The sequence below is a fragment of the Phaethon aethereus genome (genome assembly GCF_964289735.1).
Source record: "Phaethon aethereus genome assembly, chromosome: 4".
In the NCBI taxonomy this organism is placed as follows: Eukaryota; Metazoa; Chordata; class Aves; order Phaethontiformes; family Phaethontidae; genus Phaethon; species Phaethon aethereus.
Window position 1 is genome coordinate 16,433,986 of NC_138578.1, and position 14,985 is coordinate 16,448,970.

Consider the following 14,985-nt stretch of genomic DNA (forward strand, 5'->3'; position numbering starts at 1 on the left):
TAAAGGCACTATCCATAAAATTTAAAATTATTTGCACAAGTCTAACCTAGATTAGGTAAAAATACAAATAAAGAGAAAGTGATCAAGCTGCCTGGACACTGTTGGTGACAGTGTATAAATTCATGCATTTATCCAATATTTTCTAAAGAGGATTGCCAGGAATTTACTTTTTGCTATACATCAGACAAGTAAATATCCAAAAGTTTGGTGGGAGAGTAAACATAAACTTACAATTTTTTTTAATATCTTTCTTTGCATTGGCTTTTCACACCATTTTTCTATGGCCTTTCCTCCTCCAACTACTAAGGAAGAACCAGTAGAACTGGACCAGCATGATTTTGTTCATGAAAAATACTGCTTCTGAATTTTGAAAAGTAGGTTTTTCTGAAATATCCATCATACTGGGTTACAGAAAGCTTTGCATTAGGGAGCATTATATGGCAAAAGGGAATTTTGCCCAGAGAAGTTATAGATGCGCCACCCCTGGAAACATTCAAGGTCAGGTTGGACGGGACTCTGAGCAACCTGATCTAGTTGAAGATGTCCCTGCTCATTGCAGGGGGTTGGAGTAGATGACCTTAAAAGGCCCCTTCCAACCCAAACTATTCTATGATTCTATGAATTTATCTAGAAGGACTGCTTAAGACAAAGATCACAGAATCACAGTATAGTTAAGGTTGGAAGGGACTTCTGGAGATCATCAAGTCGATCTGCCTTGCTCAGAGCAGGGTTAACTAGAGAAGGACTGTGTCCAGTGGGGTTTTGAGTGACTTTTGATGGAGGCTCCACAATCTCTCTAGGCAACCTAGAGAGTTCCAGTGTTCACCCTCAGAGTGAACATTTTTTTCTTATGATTAAATGGAACTTGTATTTCAGTTTGTGCCCACTGACTCTCGTCCTTTCACTGAGCATCACTGAGCAGAGCCTGGTTCCCTCCTCTTCACTACTGCTTAAGAGGTACTGATATGATCCCCCTGAGCCTTCTCTTCTGTGGTCTGAACAGTCCCAGCTCCCTCAGCCTCTCCTCCTAGGACAGGTGCTCCCAGTCCCTGAGTCATCTTTGCAGCCCTTCACTGGACTCAATCCACTACACGTCTCTCTTGTACTGGGGAGCCCAGAATGGGACACAGCACTCCTGGGGTGACCTCCCCAGTGCTGAGTAGAGGCAAAGGATCATCTCCCTCCATCTGCTTGCAATGCTCTGCCTAATGCAGCCCAGGATCCCGTTGGTCACCTTTGCCCCGAGTGTGCGTTGCTGTCTCATGGGCAACTTGTTGTCCACCAGGAAACCCAGGTGCCTCTCTGCCAGCTCCTTTCCATCCCGTCAGCCTGCAGCCTGGGCCAGTGCCTGGGCTTCTCCCTCCCCAGGTGCAGGACTTTGCATTTCCCTTTCCTGAACTTCGCGAGACTCATATTGGCCCATTTCTCCAGCCTGCTGAGGTCCCCCTGAATGGCAGCACAACCACCTACCTGGTGGATCAACCATTCCTGCCCAATTTTGTGTTGCCCACAAACATGCTGAGGGTGTGCTTGGTCACACTATCCTGAAGACGTTAATCAGTACTGGTGCCAGTATTGATGCCTGAGTACACCACTAGTGCCTGACCTCCCACTGGACTTCATGCTGCTGCTTGCAACCCTTTGAGGCCAAGAACTCAGCTAGTTTTCAGCTTACCTCACTGTCTATTTGTCTAAGCCACACGGATATGAATATAAGTATATATATGGGTATACATATATAAAAGTATATATATTCTTATATATGAATAACCTTGAATTATGTATCAGAGAGCTGAAGGGAACTGTGATTGTGGCTGGTCCCCATATGCTCTAAAAGGCCAAGTGGCATGGCATCTAACTCAAATGTGAGAATTTGCTCCACACACTGAAATAGACCAGGTGACAAGTCCTCCTCCATAAAAAATTTGACAACCTCTATCATGCATCATATGCACTGAAGTCCCCAAACATAGGATGAATCAAGGATAAGCTGCAACCTCCATTTTAGTCTCTTTTTTTTCCTACTTCATAGGATAATTGCATTAGACTACTTTATGTCAAAATTAATTGTGTAAGAAGTTGAAGTGGTTTCAAACTAATTCACCTGGAAGAAGATTTTAATGCCAGACGTTGAAATGAAAACACTGAAGACAATCAACTTACCTGCAACAAATAGATACCTTGTTATACATGCAAATATATATACAGTTATACATGCACAAACCAGAAATATCTCCACAGAAGAAGTCAGTGTAATAAATGAAAACTTACAGTTCAGGAAAGATCACACTGAGATACCTACTGAAGCTTGCTATATTCTTCAAGGTTTTCTGTCTTTTTTAACTTGGAAAATATGCCTGGATTTCTATTTTCCAGTCAGTTCCCTCCCAAACTTCTTTTGGGGGGGGAAAAAAAAAAAAGAGAATTTAAAAAGTCCCCAAAATGTGGTGAAAAAAAAGACATATTCTAGTTTACAGGTAAAGAAAAGCTAGCACCATACATTTTAAAAAACATGTACTAGTTTAAAACAACTTTCGATGAAAGGGTCACTTACTGCAAGAAGGGCACTGCTTAAAATTTAAGCAGTCAGTAATGGGAAGTGACAGAGCTCTAACAATTTAAGTCTTTCACAGTTGAATGAATCTGCACTGACAGCCAGACAAGGATGTGCTAACCTACCTTACCAGGATCTTGGCTATAGCTGCATACGCTCTGCCGAGGCCAGCAGAATCACAAAGTGCTGTGAAGATTTTTACAGAGGTGTTCAAAATCTGTGAAACAGGAAAATAAAACCCAATAAATACAATGCTAAGTATTTCCACTTTTTTTTTTTCAGTCTCTGTGTCCGGAACACCTGTTTTCCCACCTGTACATTTCTTCTTTAATTAATTGTAATGGGACTAGGTTTTTGATCATTACTTATAGTTGTTTGAAACTACTCAAGAATGACAAATTTAAAAAGATACAACTTGCATTTAAATCCCTGCATTTTGGCACTTTGCAGAAACCAAAGAGATATTACCTGATTCGCAATATGGATTTCCTTATCCATCATTTAAAAGATTTTAAGAGGCTGTGCTTTTATGAATTTCTGATAATCAATACCTTCAGATGGTAACCGTTGCATTCACAGTGTTTTAGCAAGATATGTTGATATACAACTTAATATTATTTTTCTTTCTTTAAACTGTCACTATGGTAACTTTTCTTAGTACAATTCAGATGCTGAAAAAGTGAATAAATTAGGGGTTATACATTAAAACTATTTTGGCTTAAAATACTGTAGATAATTTTGTTAGTTTTATGCCTAATTATTCACACACACAAGCAATTTGTTAACATTCATTTGGAATGTGCTCTATTATCATGAACCCTCTCATAACCTGCTGCATAAAAACATATGATCTTAATTCAATTTAACGCTGACGTATGACCCGTATTGCGTAACTTCTCTTTTCATCCATTTTTTTCTCCAATGGTGACGACGGGAGAGCGCATATAAAATGAAATCTTACTCCTTCCTCCCTCCTCTTTGTTGCTTGATCCAACCTATTACACACATGAGAAAACAGGAAATCTCTGAAGACTATCTATGGAAATCCTTTTTGCACATTTCCAAGAAAGGAGTAGTGAATGTCATTTACCAGCCCTGAAGGGGGATGGGAGATGCCCAGGGACGTACGACAGTATCCTGCATGCCCCAAGATGCCTATTTATACAGAGGTAAAAGATAGGGCATTTTCTATTAAGACTGCATCCCCTGTCATTAGCAAAGTGCATGGTTTGAAAGAAGACAACTTGTGTCTGCTAATGCTATGGATGTCACCGTTTCTATCACTGTTTCCACTACCCAGATTTCCTAGTTCTTGAAGGAGTTTTACTACATGCAGGATTATCCCTGGACAAGGCTCTTATTTTTTAGTTATATAAGCTCCCTGTGCACAAAAAGTAGCATTTATTAATGTGCACTGCACTACTTATCGTCCCTCAAATAATTTCTTAACATTAGTTATGTTCTCACGTCCATCAGCATTGCATCTTGTACATGCAGGTCACTGCCAATTGAGTTATCAATGCATAAGATGTGACAGAAAGAGAGTGAAGGCACCTCAGTTAGGCAGTTGTCACATCAGTTCAGAACTGGCCCTAAACTGAATGCACACTCAAAACTGCCAAGACCTGCAGCGCGTCCTTCTACTGCTCCAGACTGGTAACAGACACGCACACAAGTGTCCAAGAGACAGCTCTTGGTTTTGCATTTCACTCAGAGGACCTACATCATCTGTTGCAACAATCGGGCCCGTATCAGAAAACCTGCCATAAGAGCGTCAGGAGCTTTCCAAAATTTTATGTACCGGACTGAAATCACTCCTACTTTAAACTGGTCTCTGCGAAATTAAACTAGGACACAGGGCCTCTAGTGGTTATGGTCTAGCACAGAAAGGTTACTTAGGCACCTAAGGTTTAGGCTGCTTTTTTTCTATCAAAGACATCACAAAGCCTAAAAAGTACGATGAAACCAAGGGAAAACCAAAGTCAGAGTAGCTAAAGTAAAAAGTTGGTTCACTGCCTCTCTGCAACAGCTGCGAGAAAGAAGGAAGGAAGCAAATGAAGCAAGCCACTCATTCATATGTATGAAAAGTGCTCTTTTTGGTCCCAGGTTACTATGACTCTACACAAATCAGATGTTTCGTTCTAAATAATGCTGAAATAATAACTAAATAATTACAGGAAAGGGAGAAAATCTTGATAAATTACAATAGAAAATATACTCTTTACGTCTGTATTTCAGATAACTCCTCCAGCTTCAAATACTATGTAGGGATACAGAAAAGGACACATTCTTAATGGAAAGGAGCTGTGTAGTGCCCCTATATGCTACAGTTGCCCAGCATCCATTTATCTGGAGGAACTGAAGAGGGGCCTCCTCACCTACGGTGCATATCTTCTCTTCAGCATTCAGGACTGAAACAAAAAAGGAGGTCGGGCAGGATAAAAAGCTGGATTAACACGTAGAGCATTAGAGGATTTCACCCAAAGTCTCTTGCAATTACAGCACACTTCTAATTTTCATTTAAAATGAAAAATTATAAAGCTTGCATGCTGGCAAATCAAGCGGAATTGACACAGCGATGTCTGCCAGAATCTGTAAACAGCCTGAAAACAACAAATGGACATTAAAACTTTCCTGTTTATTTTCATGGGATAAGAACAACCAGTCCATCTACCTGGGTTCCTGTGAAAACCACGTAAGAGAGGACATGCATGCGGCAAGAGAGTACTGAGTGGGCATGGTTGTGCCAGTCATCTATTAGCTCTCTGACATAGTGGATAAATATTGGGAAGACATATCATTTGGATCTAATGGAATTTATAGGCTCCCATGAAAGTTCTTCTACCATTAGACAGAAATATAGCCAGAAATGGGTCTTATATATATTTTGGTCAATCTGTGCAGAGGAGAGTGACATCCAAGGAAGAGGTGGAATATATCAATAATTAATCCTGAAAACTCCTACACAAATGTGCAGTTTTGCTGCATTTGTGGTCTTTGAGAACACAGCTGTCATTACATAAACAAAAAGGATGGAAAAATTGTTTTAGACAACAGAACAAAAGTCATCTTATTAAGGGAAAGTGCTTCCGCTTCAGTATTCTATGGTAAATATTGTGCATTAAAATGTCATCTTGGTAATCTTCTTCATGTTAAGGAAATGTAAACAAAAATATATAACATTGTGTAAAAAGATATTGAATGAGGCTACAGAAGAATGTATACTGGTAATGTACATTAAAAAGAGTGGGTTTGGGTATTGTATGAATCTGGCTGAATTTCCTTCTCAAAACTCAGACAAAGTTTTCGGAGATTTAGAATTACTGAAGAGGCAAAATGCCTTCGTTTTTTGTCCTTGCTGGGTTTTTTTTTGTTTGTTTCTTTTTAAATTTGCTATGTACAAAGTGTTCTGAGGAAGGAAGCTGTTGCAATGGATTTATCCTGATCATGCTAGGCTCCATTATTAAATTTCCATGCTGTTTCAAAAAGAATTTGATACTCCTATGAACTTGTGCAAAAGATCATTGTATAAGCAATTGAACAGATTAGAATAATGTACAGTTCTTTCTACCTCAAAAAAGAAAATGCAAGGTAAGTTTTAACAAAAAACCCCCAAAACCTGCAGTGATTCTGGTCACAAATTAGTTTTTGGCTCTACGTGACCCAAGCACACTGACTGTCTTAAACTTCCTACTTCTGTGGGTCCGCAGTGGAAATACTGGTTAAAAAAACAAACAAAATTAAAATCAAAGTCCAATACAGAAATGAACAGTGGGTTTCAATCACTTGTTCTCATCCGTGCAGGATGTGGGGTGGTGGCAGGGTAAAGACTTCAACTTTGTCTTCCACATTACAGACAACTGTCCCACATTTATTTTGGTGTATGGAGAAAAAAGAAAACTAATTTTTATGGCTCCAAAATAGAAAGAAAAAAAAAAAAATCAGGATGCATTGTACAATTTCCCTTGTTGTCTTGCTTAGCTCTAAAAGCTGGATGCAGGTGCACCTGGAAGGCTGATAGCTACTGTGGGAGCATCCATTTACAAAATCAACTCTCCTCCTGGGTCTTTGTGAGTCTATTGTGGCTACAATTAGTTACAGTGTAAAAATAAAGTAAAGTAACAAGCTCTGCTTAAATCCTCAAACCAGAGCCTGTTTGTGGTATAGCTCTTGTACTAATTCTCTAGATAGTGGCAAATTTCATGTTTGCCTCCTTTGCCAAGAAAAATATTAGTCAGATCTCAGGCCCAGATTTGCTTCTCAGTTATCTCAGCATTACGCCAGTGTGACCCTCCTGGGGTCATTCCATTAATAAAGAACAGAAATACCAGCTCCTGCCCCAAGACTTCCCCCCTCCACCCCGCAAAATCCCATCCTTTATTTTTTATTGTTGTCACACCTGTACTACTTTTATACATGCATAAAAACATGCACACACCTCATTGGCATACACTGAGGACTTTGACAAAAGGACATAGTCAGTGCCAAACATTGATACATCTGGGGACAATGGACAAAAGAGTAAAAATTGAGAGTATGAATTTATGTTGAATAAAGAACGTCTATCCACCTCAACACAAGATTAATGCTACTACCAATATTTCATTATTTTGGTAAAATACATTAATCTGACAGAAACATGATAGGATATTATTGATTTCTAATACCGTAACTTTAAAAAACACAAAAAGTTTTAGTTCTGCTGTTAGCTTTGCACTTGATACTGTTGTCAAACTTAATTGGAAATACATTTATTTTGATTTCTGAAAATCTAGCTGTGTTTAGCCATTTCACAGCTGGTGAGCAGTAAAGATGCTTCTGCCTCATTAACAGATCTTGAACATGAATCAGACAATCAACTGGAACATTAGTCAAAGAGATCACTAGCTAATGATTTCTGACAGGCGCGGCAGTAACAGGCTATGGCCCAGCCTGGCTGGCAGCATCTGACAATATTTTTCTGGAGCCAGCAATAGGTGTTGGTAGACAGACAATGCCATGGGGTGAGACTACTGGCCTCACACCACTTAGCACCTCTTAAATACTTTCAGAAAAAACACATAGCTCTGACAGTCACTAAATAACTACTCCATACAGTCCAGTGAAAATAAAAGACAATAGAACTGAATGCATGGCCATTTTGCATTTCAGTGAACTCTCTCCCATAGCTCCCGAATGCGTATTAAAAAATGCCTAAAAAGTACAGCTTTTATTACCATAATATGAGCGGTTACATGCCTGTGGCCACCCTAAGCAAGGTCAAATTTCACAATACAAACCCAGATGTATTCTTATTTTGGCGAAAACACAGTGTGAGCAAGGTTGGACAGCAATAAGAAAATTGCATTGTTCATGTAATGTATTGATTACCATGAGCAGAGCTCATTGTTGTATTATTTTCCTGGGATCAATATCAACTGAACGGCAGGCCACACCTTGTTAAATGCTAAATGTATTCAGGCACAATGAGCATCCAGGGTAGCAGCAGTACAGCATTCTGTCTGCATGCTCACAGTTAAGGGATACTGAAACGGGGTGCCATGCTGAGGAAAGAGGGAGTAGTCCCCGAGTTGCCAGAACTGTCAGTTCTCCCTCTTTTCCCCTGGCTCATATTCACCAACTCAAATTCTGTACATGTGAATGCCAACTCCTTGCCCTTAGCTACATCCAATTACACTGGACTGCACCCTTTTGATAAATAAGTGGAAAAAAATTAAACCAGAAATGTACAAACTTTGCCACACTCTCTACAGAGACAAGAAAGAATTGGTCTGGAATTGGCCAATCTGGTCTGTTCCAGAACTGCTATGCCAGGGGCTTTCATGTGAGTATTTGGATAACGCATCACATAAGCATGGATCATGGAGCAAGGGCATCAAGGATGGGGGGATGGGGAGGGATGTAGAAGAATCCACCCCGAAGTCTGGCCAAGTCAAAGATCAAAGTGGAGCACCCTTATTCAAGACCTTCCACAGGCTCCTGCGAGGACATGACTATCACCAAGGTGCTGCTTGGCTGACACTCTCCTTGAGGGGTAACTGCTTCATCCAGTCCACACTCTTCCTTCCCCCATTATACTGGGCTATCAAGTGCAATGGTCTTCACGGTCTATAAACTTGCATGGCAATACTTGCTTCAGGTTACTCGTGTCAGCATCTGTTTGAAGGATTAGAGAAGGGAAGACAAACTCATTCCTTAACAGTCTATCAAGCTAAGGGCTACGGTTCTCTGCCTGTATCAAGTCTTACTTGTATCCTTTGCATAACATTCAGAGTACGTATGCTTTGCTTTGATTATGAATGAATGATACGTAAATACAAGTAACTAATTGAAAAAGTTGCTTTTCCCAGAGTAATTTCAAGCTTCTGTTGGCTTCCACGAGGTCAGGAGTTCACCCTGTATGCTTCATTTTGCTGCACAGGAAACTTAAAAGAGATTAAATGTGCAGATGATTGAATAAATGTTAACTTTCATTCCTATCTTTCTTATTTTTTCTGTATTACTGCTCTTAATTCTGGCCTTCTGTGCCACTAACAATTATATTAATTCTGATTCTCTACACCTACAACTTTGTAGGAATGCAGTCATCATTTTATTTATTTACCTCATAAAGGTTTTTATTAAAATAAATAAAACAAAACAACAACAACAAAAACTAGCCAGGTCCTTCAGAGCAAAAACGTATGCAAACATCAAAACCAGGTATTTTAGTTTGTTACTATTGTACAATTTAATCTTTACTGCTGGAGACATTACTCTAGTAAAGGTTGTTGCAACCTTTATTTAGTACAGGAATGTAATGTTTTCCAAACCAGCCATTGTTGACCTATTTCTTCAAAATAAAGCATGCCTTAACAGTCTAGAGTGAAGAAGCTTCATCTGTTACCCTTTAACAGCAATATAAGAGGAAAAAACAGTTTATGTATCCTTTCCATCCTGACAGATGTGACAATAGCTGGAAACACTGTGCCTGCCAAGAGCTTTTATCAAGTATGTTATAACAACTAGTAATAAGTGTAAATAATAAATGGCTACGATCTTATGGGAAACAGTGGCAATACTAAACAATTTTTGGTGCTTGCTGATGGGAGTCTGCTAGTCTTGGAATTCCCTGGCTTCCCAGTAGAGTTTTGGCCTGACAATAAACAACAGTTTAATACTTTATCTAATCCCAGCCAGGAGGTAAGTTCAACAGCAAGCTTTTGCAGATGTTCACATCCAATAATCTATCCATAATTGATGAAACAGGGAGGTCAGATGTAATGGTTGCTACTATTCCAGCAACAAATAAATGGTTATTGACAAAACAAGGCAGTGTGGCGCTGAGTGCTGAGCAGTGACAAGCATGAAACAGTGCTGAGACAGAAGAAGTAGTGATGTGAATACAGCCCTTCATCTTGAGAATTCCTCAATGTGATGCGTGGCACGAGGGCCACTCTGACACATAAGCAGATGGAGGTGACTTGTAAAGGAAAAATGAGATTCCGCAAGTACATAAAAGACAAAGGCAGAGGCGGAGAAAGAAACGAGGAGAAAGGGATGGGCAGGACTGGAAATTTGGGTAAGTGAAATAACATGAATTGTTCAGAAATGTTTTTGTATAGCACCACTCTGGTCCAGATGTCTGGACTGCTTTTAGACCCACTGTTGGGTCTACAGGAAGGTACCTGGCTGTCAGATTGCTATAGCCTCCTAAGACATTAATATCATACTATATGCATGTGCATGCTTAAATGCCCATTACTTCTTAGACAAAGCACCTATAAATATTCTGCTTCATGCTTATTAATAGCTTTAGTCCACCCATGAACAGGTATTTTTAATTACACAAAGTTTTCCTAGCTAAAAGCAAACAAAGCAACCCTTAAATTTGCGTAACACAATGGAAAAAAAAATGCAGGGATAAAATAGGAAGGTATACAAAAAATTATGTCAGTTAAAAACCATTATTTTTCTGCATACTTATATGGAAGTTAAGGAAAAGTTCTCATTCAGCTGAAAACCTCAGATTCTTTAAGTTTTAATCCATGTAAGGAATGTAGTAAAAGGATTGATAGACTGTTTCTACTGACTGAATAAAACTTGAGTCATTTACATGCAAATAGACACTTGAAATCTTTTGCATCCATTTCAGTGCTAAAAGATAGTATTTTTACAGTGTTTACTGTGTAATATTCTAATATGAAAAAGAGCAGAATGAAATGGTGGCCATTATTGCTATATGTAGTCATAAAAAGATTTCAGACAGAAATATTTTAAATATTAATATTACTAAAATCACTTAAAGCACCAAGGAATGTTAAATCGATTTATTTAGAAGTACAATTTATTTCACACTTTGCTACCAATTCTTTTGATCAGCTCTGAAATAATACATAAGCTGAAAGCAAAACAGCAAAACAAATTGCTTCTAGCAGTGAAGCAGCAAGCTCTAGGTTTTATTCTGGCACGCTTCAGTGTTTTAACTTCTCAGGTTATTTATCTATCAAAGGATAAATTTTAAATTCCTTAAGATCTGATGCCTGAATCAAGACCTCCTATTCTCCAATCTAGCCATCGATGGTTCCGATCAAGCTAAGTTGTTAAGCATTTGCTTACACCTGAATATACACGCTGTCCCCTTGAAGTCAATGGGAATAACTGAATTGAAATTTAAACACATATTAAATAAGTAAACTGCTGTAGCTTGAACTGTACCAATTTGAGAAACCAATCTAATTTTAAAAGTCTTACTTTACAGATTTTTTTTTTAAAGCCTGTTCATTTGAACTAAACTATACAAAGGAAAACAAAACCTCCCAGACTACGAATATATTTGCATTTAAGTACTGAAATTCATGAGTTTGTATGGTGTGGGTACAAATGTTTAATTTCTCAAAACACATAAAAAGTCTGACTTCCTTAAGTATATTGTCTAATCAAATTAGAAAATTTCTTATGCAGTTTTTCAGCTATTTGCTACAGCCCTGGGTAGACGTGCAGTTTCACTGATGATGGACATACCACTGACAGTTCTTAAGATCTTTCACATTATTGTTTCTCAGATTACATAAGCTATGAACTTAGACATGCTTTAACTATCCCTTTCCCTCAATTATATGCAGCATTTAGATTCCAAGGTTCAGCACACCTAAGCTAGAAATCCAATATAGTCTAAAGTATATTAAGTAAATAACCTCTATAACATACATCTGGACTGCTTTGTCTTTTCTGCTCCTAGCTTGTGGGAATGAAATGAGTGGAAACGTGTGCATCAGAGGTTATTAAAAAAAAAAAAAAGAAAAAAGTATAATTTATTAGCTACTCTAAAAAAAGTTTCAATATGGTAAGTAGAAAATGTCTGCCTAAATCACACCTTTTAACTAACAGAAGACAGTTATTAGAGTTTTAGAAACCTCAGTCAGGGCAAGTGGACTAATTCTAACCGTATATCCCATAAAACAGACCTTGTATAGTCGTGGTAATAATCTGGCTCCTACCTTGCCTGGGAAAGCATAAGGAAGAGCCATCTCCACTGGCCATACCTAGCAGAGAATACGCAGAGAATAGCAGAGATTGTTCCATCCCGTCAGCTATATCAAAAAGGTAGGACCAGAGCGACGGCTCCACGATTGCCAACTGCTCTGCCCTCCACGCCTTGGTGAAAAATAGATGCAAAGATATTTTTATTCCCTTGCAGAGCAGTTTAAAGAGTTTTTATGGCTTTGTTCTCAATGTTTCAACATATTAGAGCTAAGCAAACCTCCAGTAAGGGACAATTTGCTGCTTTTGTGTTCAAACATAACAGCTAGCAACAATTTCATGGAAGTGATTCGGAGTCATATGAACAATTCTCTTGATCTTAGGATATCTATTATTATTATTAATGCAGAAGTACATAAATATTCTCATTAATGTTGCACTGCAGCCCCTTCCAGTTCTTTTGCAAACCTAGAGGGTGTGCGTGCAAGTGCATGTGTGTATAAGGTAATAATAAAACTTGTCACTTTGTAATAGATGTTCTGAATCAAAATCTTACAAAAAATAGACTTTGAAGTTTGGGAAACTACATTTGATATGTTAAGTGCCATGACTTCTAAGTCTAATATATATTTTTTAAGTAAGGCTACACAAACCTTACAAACATATAAACCCAGGAACTCTCATACTGTTCGGGAATGAAAAACAAACGTGCAAAGAAATCAACGTCCTCCAAGCATAGCCCCCAAAATTGGGGTTTTAAACTTTTTGTCACCAATTCATATTCAGATTCCCGAGAACACCAGTGGTCAGATAGTTATAAAGTTCTGAAAAGGTGCTATAGATTTATCTAATGGAACATGCAGTCAAAACTGCAGCTCACTGCAGTTGTCTTGATCTTTTGGGATATATGAAGGTTTTAAACTAAAAATTGTAATGGATGAGATGAAAGTCCAGCCATTTACAGTGTTTTGGTAGCCAGTCTTACAGAACATGAGACTCCTGAAAAATAAGGTTCATGTCAACAAGTTACTAGTGCATTTAGTTTCATTGGTGCTACGGAAGAACATGGAAATCTGATAGTTTTCCAATTTGCTTGTCATCAAGTAATAGATTTTTAATGTATTGAATATTTTTTGTTTCTCATGCTCTATAATTTTTGTGTAACTTGACTACTGTAATTCTGCAGCAGCACGGCATTTAGGAGTGTTTCTTGTGGTACATTGATCTTGACAAAAATCCAGTTTACTGAGGGGAGTTATTCTTATGCCATTAACCAAGCAAAATGCAGTTTGAACCACAGACTCAAAAGCAAAATAATACCATGTTCCAAGGCAATTGTTGTGGACACCGTATCACCAAGGTGCAAATCTGTGTGGTATACAAAAAAGTACTGAAGAAAAATAGCATCATTGCATCTCAGGGCTACTCAGATAATTTTCCCTGTTTTTTTTTTTTTCAGGTTTTCAAGGAACTGGCTAAGATAAGAAAATTGTTATCTAAATTAAACCAACACAAGAAATCCTTCCTTCACTATGAGACTGTTAACTTTCATACCCAAATAAAAAGTTAAACCTTCCTTTCACTTTAAGAGTTAAATGCTAAAGTTTCAGGTCTTCTTTAAGATTCTCAACACAAATAATTTCTAATTTCTTAATTGCATCAGTATTTGAGTCAGTATATTTTGTCAGGGCAAAGTTCACTACCAGTGCTAACCGTTCTCACATAATTTTGTTTGTACTGTCTTTACCAAAGCTTAGCAGCAGTAGGACCTTTCAGAAACATGAAATTTAATCAGTTTCAAAACTGGCTCACTTATTCTAGACCTTCAGGAGGAAAACCTTTCTCTAGACACAATCCATTGTCAGTGTCAAGATCAATCGGAATTGCCTACGTTCAAAGATGACTCAGAGTTTTGTCTGTTTTTTTATTCCTCAGATATGAAAAATACAAGATTTCTATATAAGTACAGTTTCAAGAACAATTTAAAAATCACTTCAATAGAAGTGAAGCCTCTAGGAACGATGGGACCTTTTCTTAAAATTGTATGCTAAAATGTTTTTTCAAGCATGTGATGCCATTTGCTAAGCTGAAAATGTTACATTTCGTTACTAGTATCAATTATAGACAAATAAAGGACAATCTTGCTGATTTAAAAGGAGGAAGTTAGAAATAATTTCCATTGAATAGTATCTTTTGATACGTTTTGCGAGTCTCCATTTAAGTGTTTCTTTCTGTAGTGACCATAATGAAAGCTTAACCTGAACTCAGTGGTCTTCCCAGACACTGTGGACAGAAACGTGTCTGTTCAGCTTTCTAGCAAAGCACTAGAATAGTAAGCAAATCTCAGAGGAATGATGCTCATTCTTCTCAACTACCTTTCACAATGTTTGGAAGAAAACAGGATAACTTTCAGTCTACCTTTTGTAGTTCTTTTACTTGCTAACATCCTCCTTGATTCACCAAATTCATACATACATACATACGGGCGTAATCTATATAATTAGATATAACTAGATAAAATATACTGTGCATACTAACTTTAGATTATCTGCATCCCAAATACATTTACTTATATTCTCTCTAGCTGCCCGAGTTGAGACAAAATTTTCAGTTGTTTTGACATAGACTTTTTCAGAAATTACCTTTATGGTTATAAATCACCTCTGATTACTTTAATAGGGTCATTTTGAAAGTGAAGATGTCTTTGTAAGTTCATAAATTTTCTTGATAATTTTATGCCTGTGGCTTGTACATTGTAATTCTGACAATTCATGCACACAGCATTATGTCATAAATTACCACATTTATTCTGGCATGAACACTGCCTCTATTATTTAAATACGTAACATATCTGAAACACACGATTCAACATCCCAAATAAAGGAACACTTAGAAAAACACAATGCTCAGACAAGGAATGAGGACTGGAATTTTCCTAATGATTTGGGATGCAACTCTAATTGAAAGAG

At 37.9% G+C, this 14,985-nt stretch overlaps 1 protein-coding gene across 1 annotated transcript in view; it reads right to left on the reverse strand.

Moving 5' to 3' along the window:
• TTC29 (tetratricopeptide repeat domain 29) overlaps positions 1 to 14,985 on the reverse strand; it is a gene marked incomplete at its 5' end in the record, with an annotated part of 129,989 nt that overhangs the window by 55,395 nt on the left and 59,609 nt on the right. Inside the window, 1 exon segment of the mRNA XM_081999611.1 lies at positions 2,680 to 2,771. Within this exon segment, the coding sequence (XP_081855737.1) occupies positions 2,680 to 2,771 (92 nt within the window).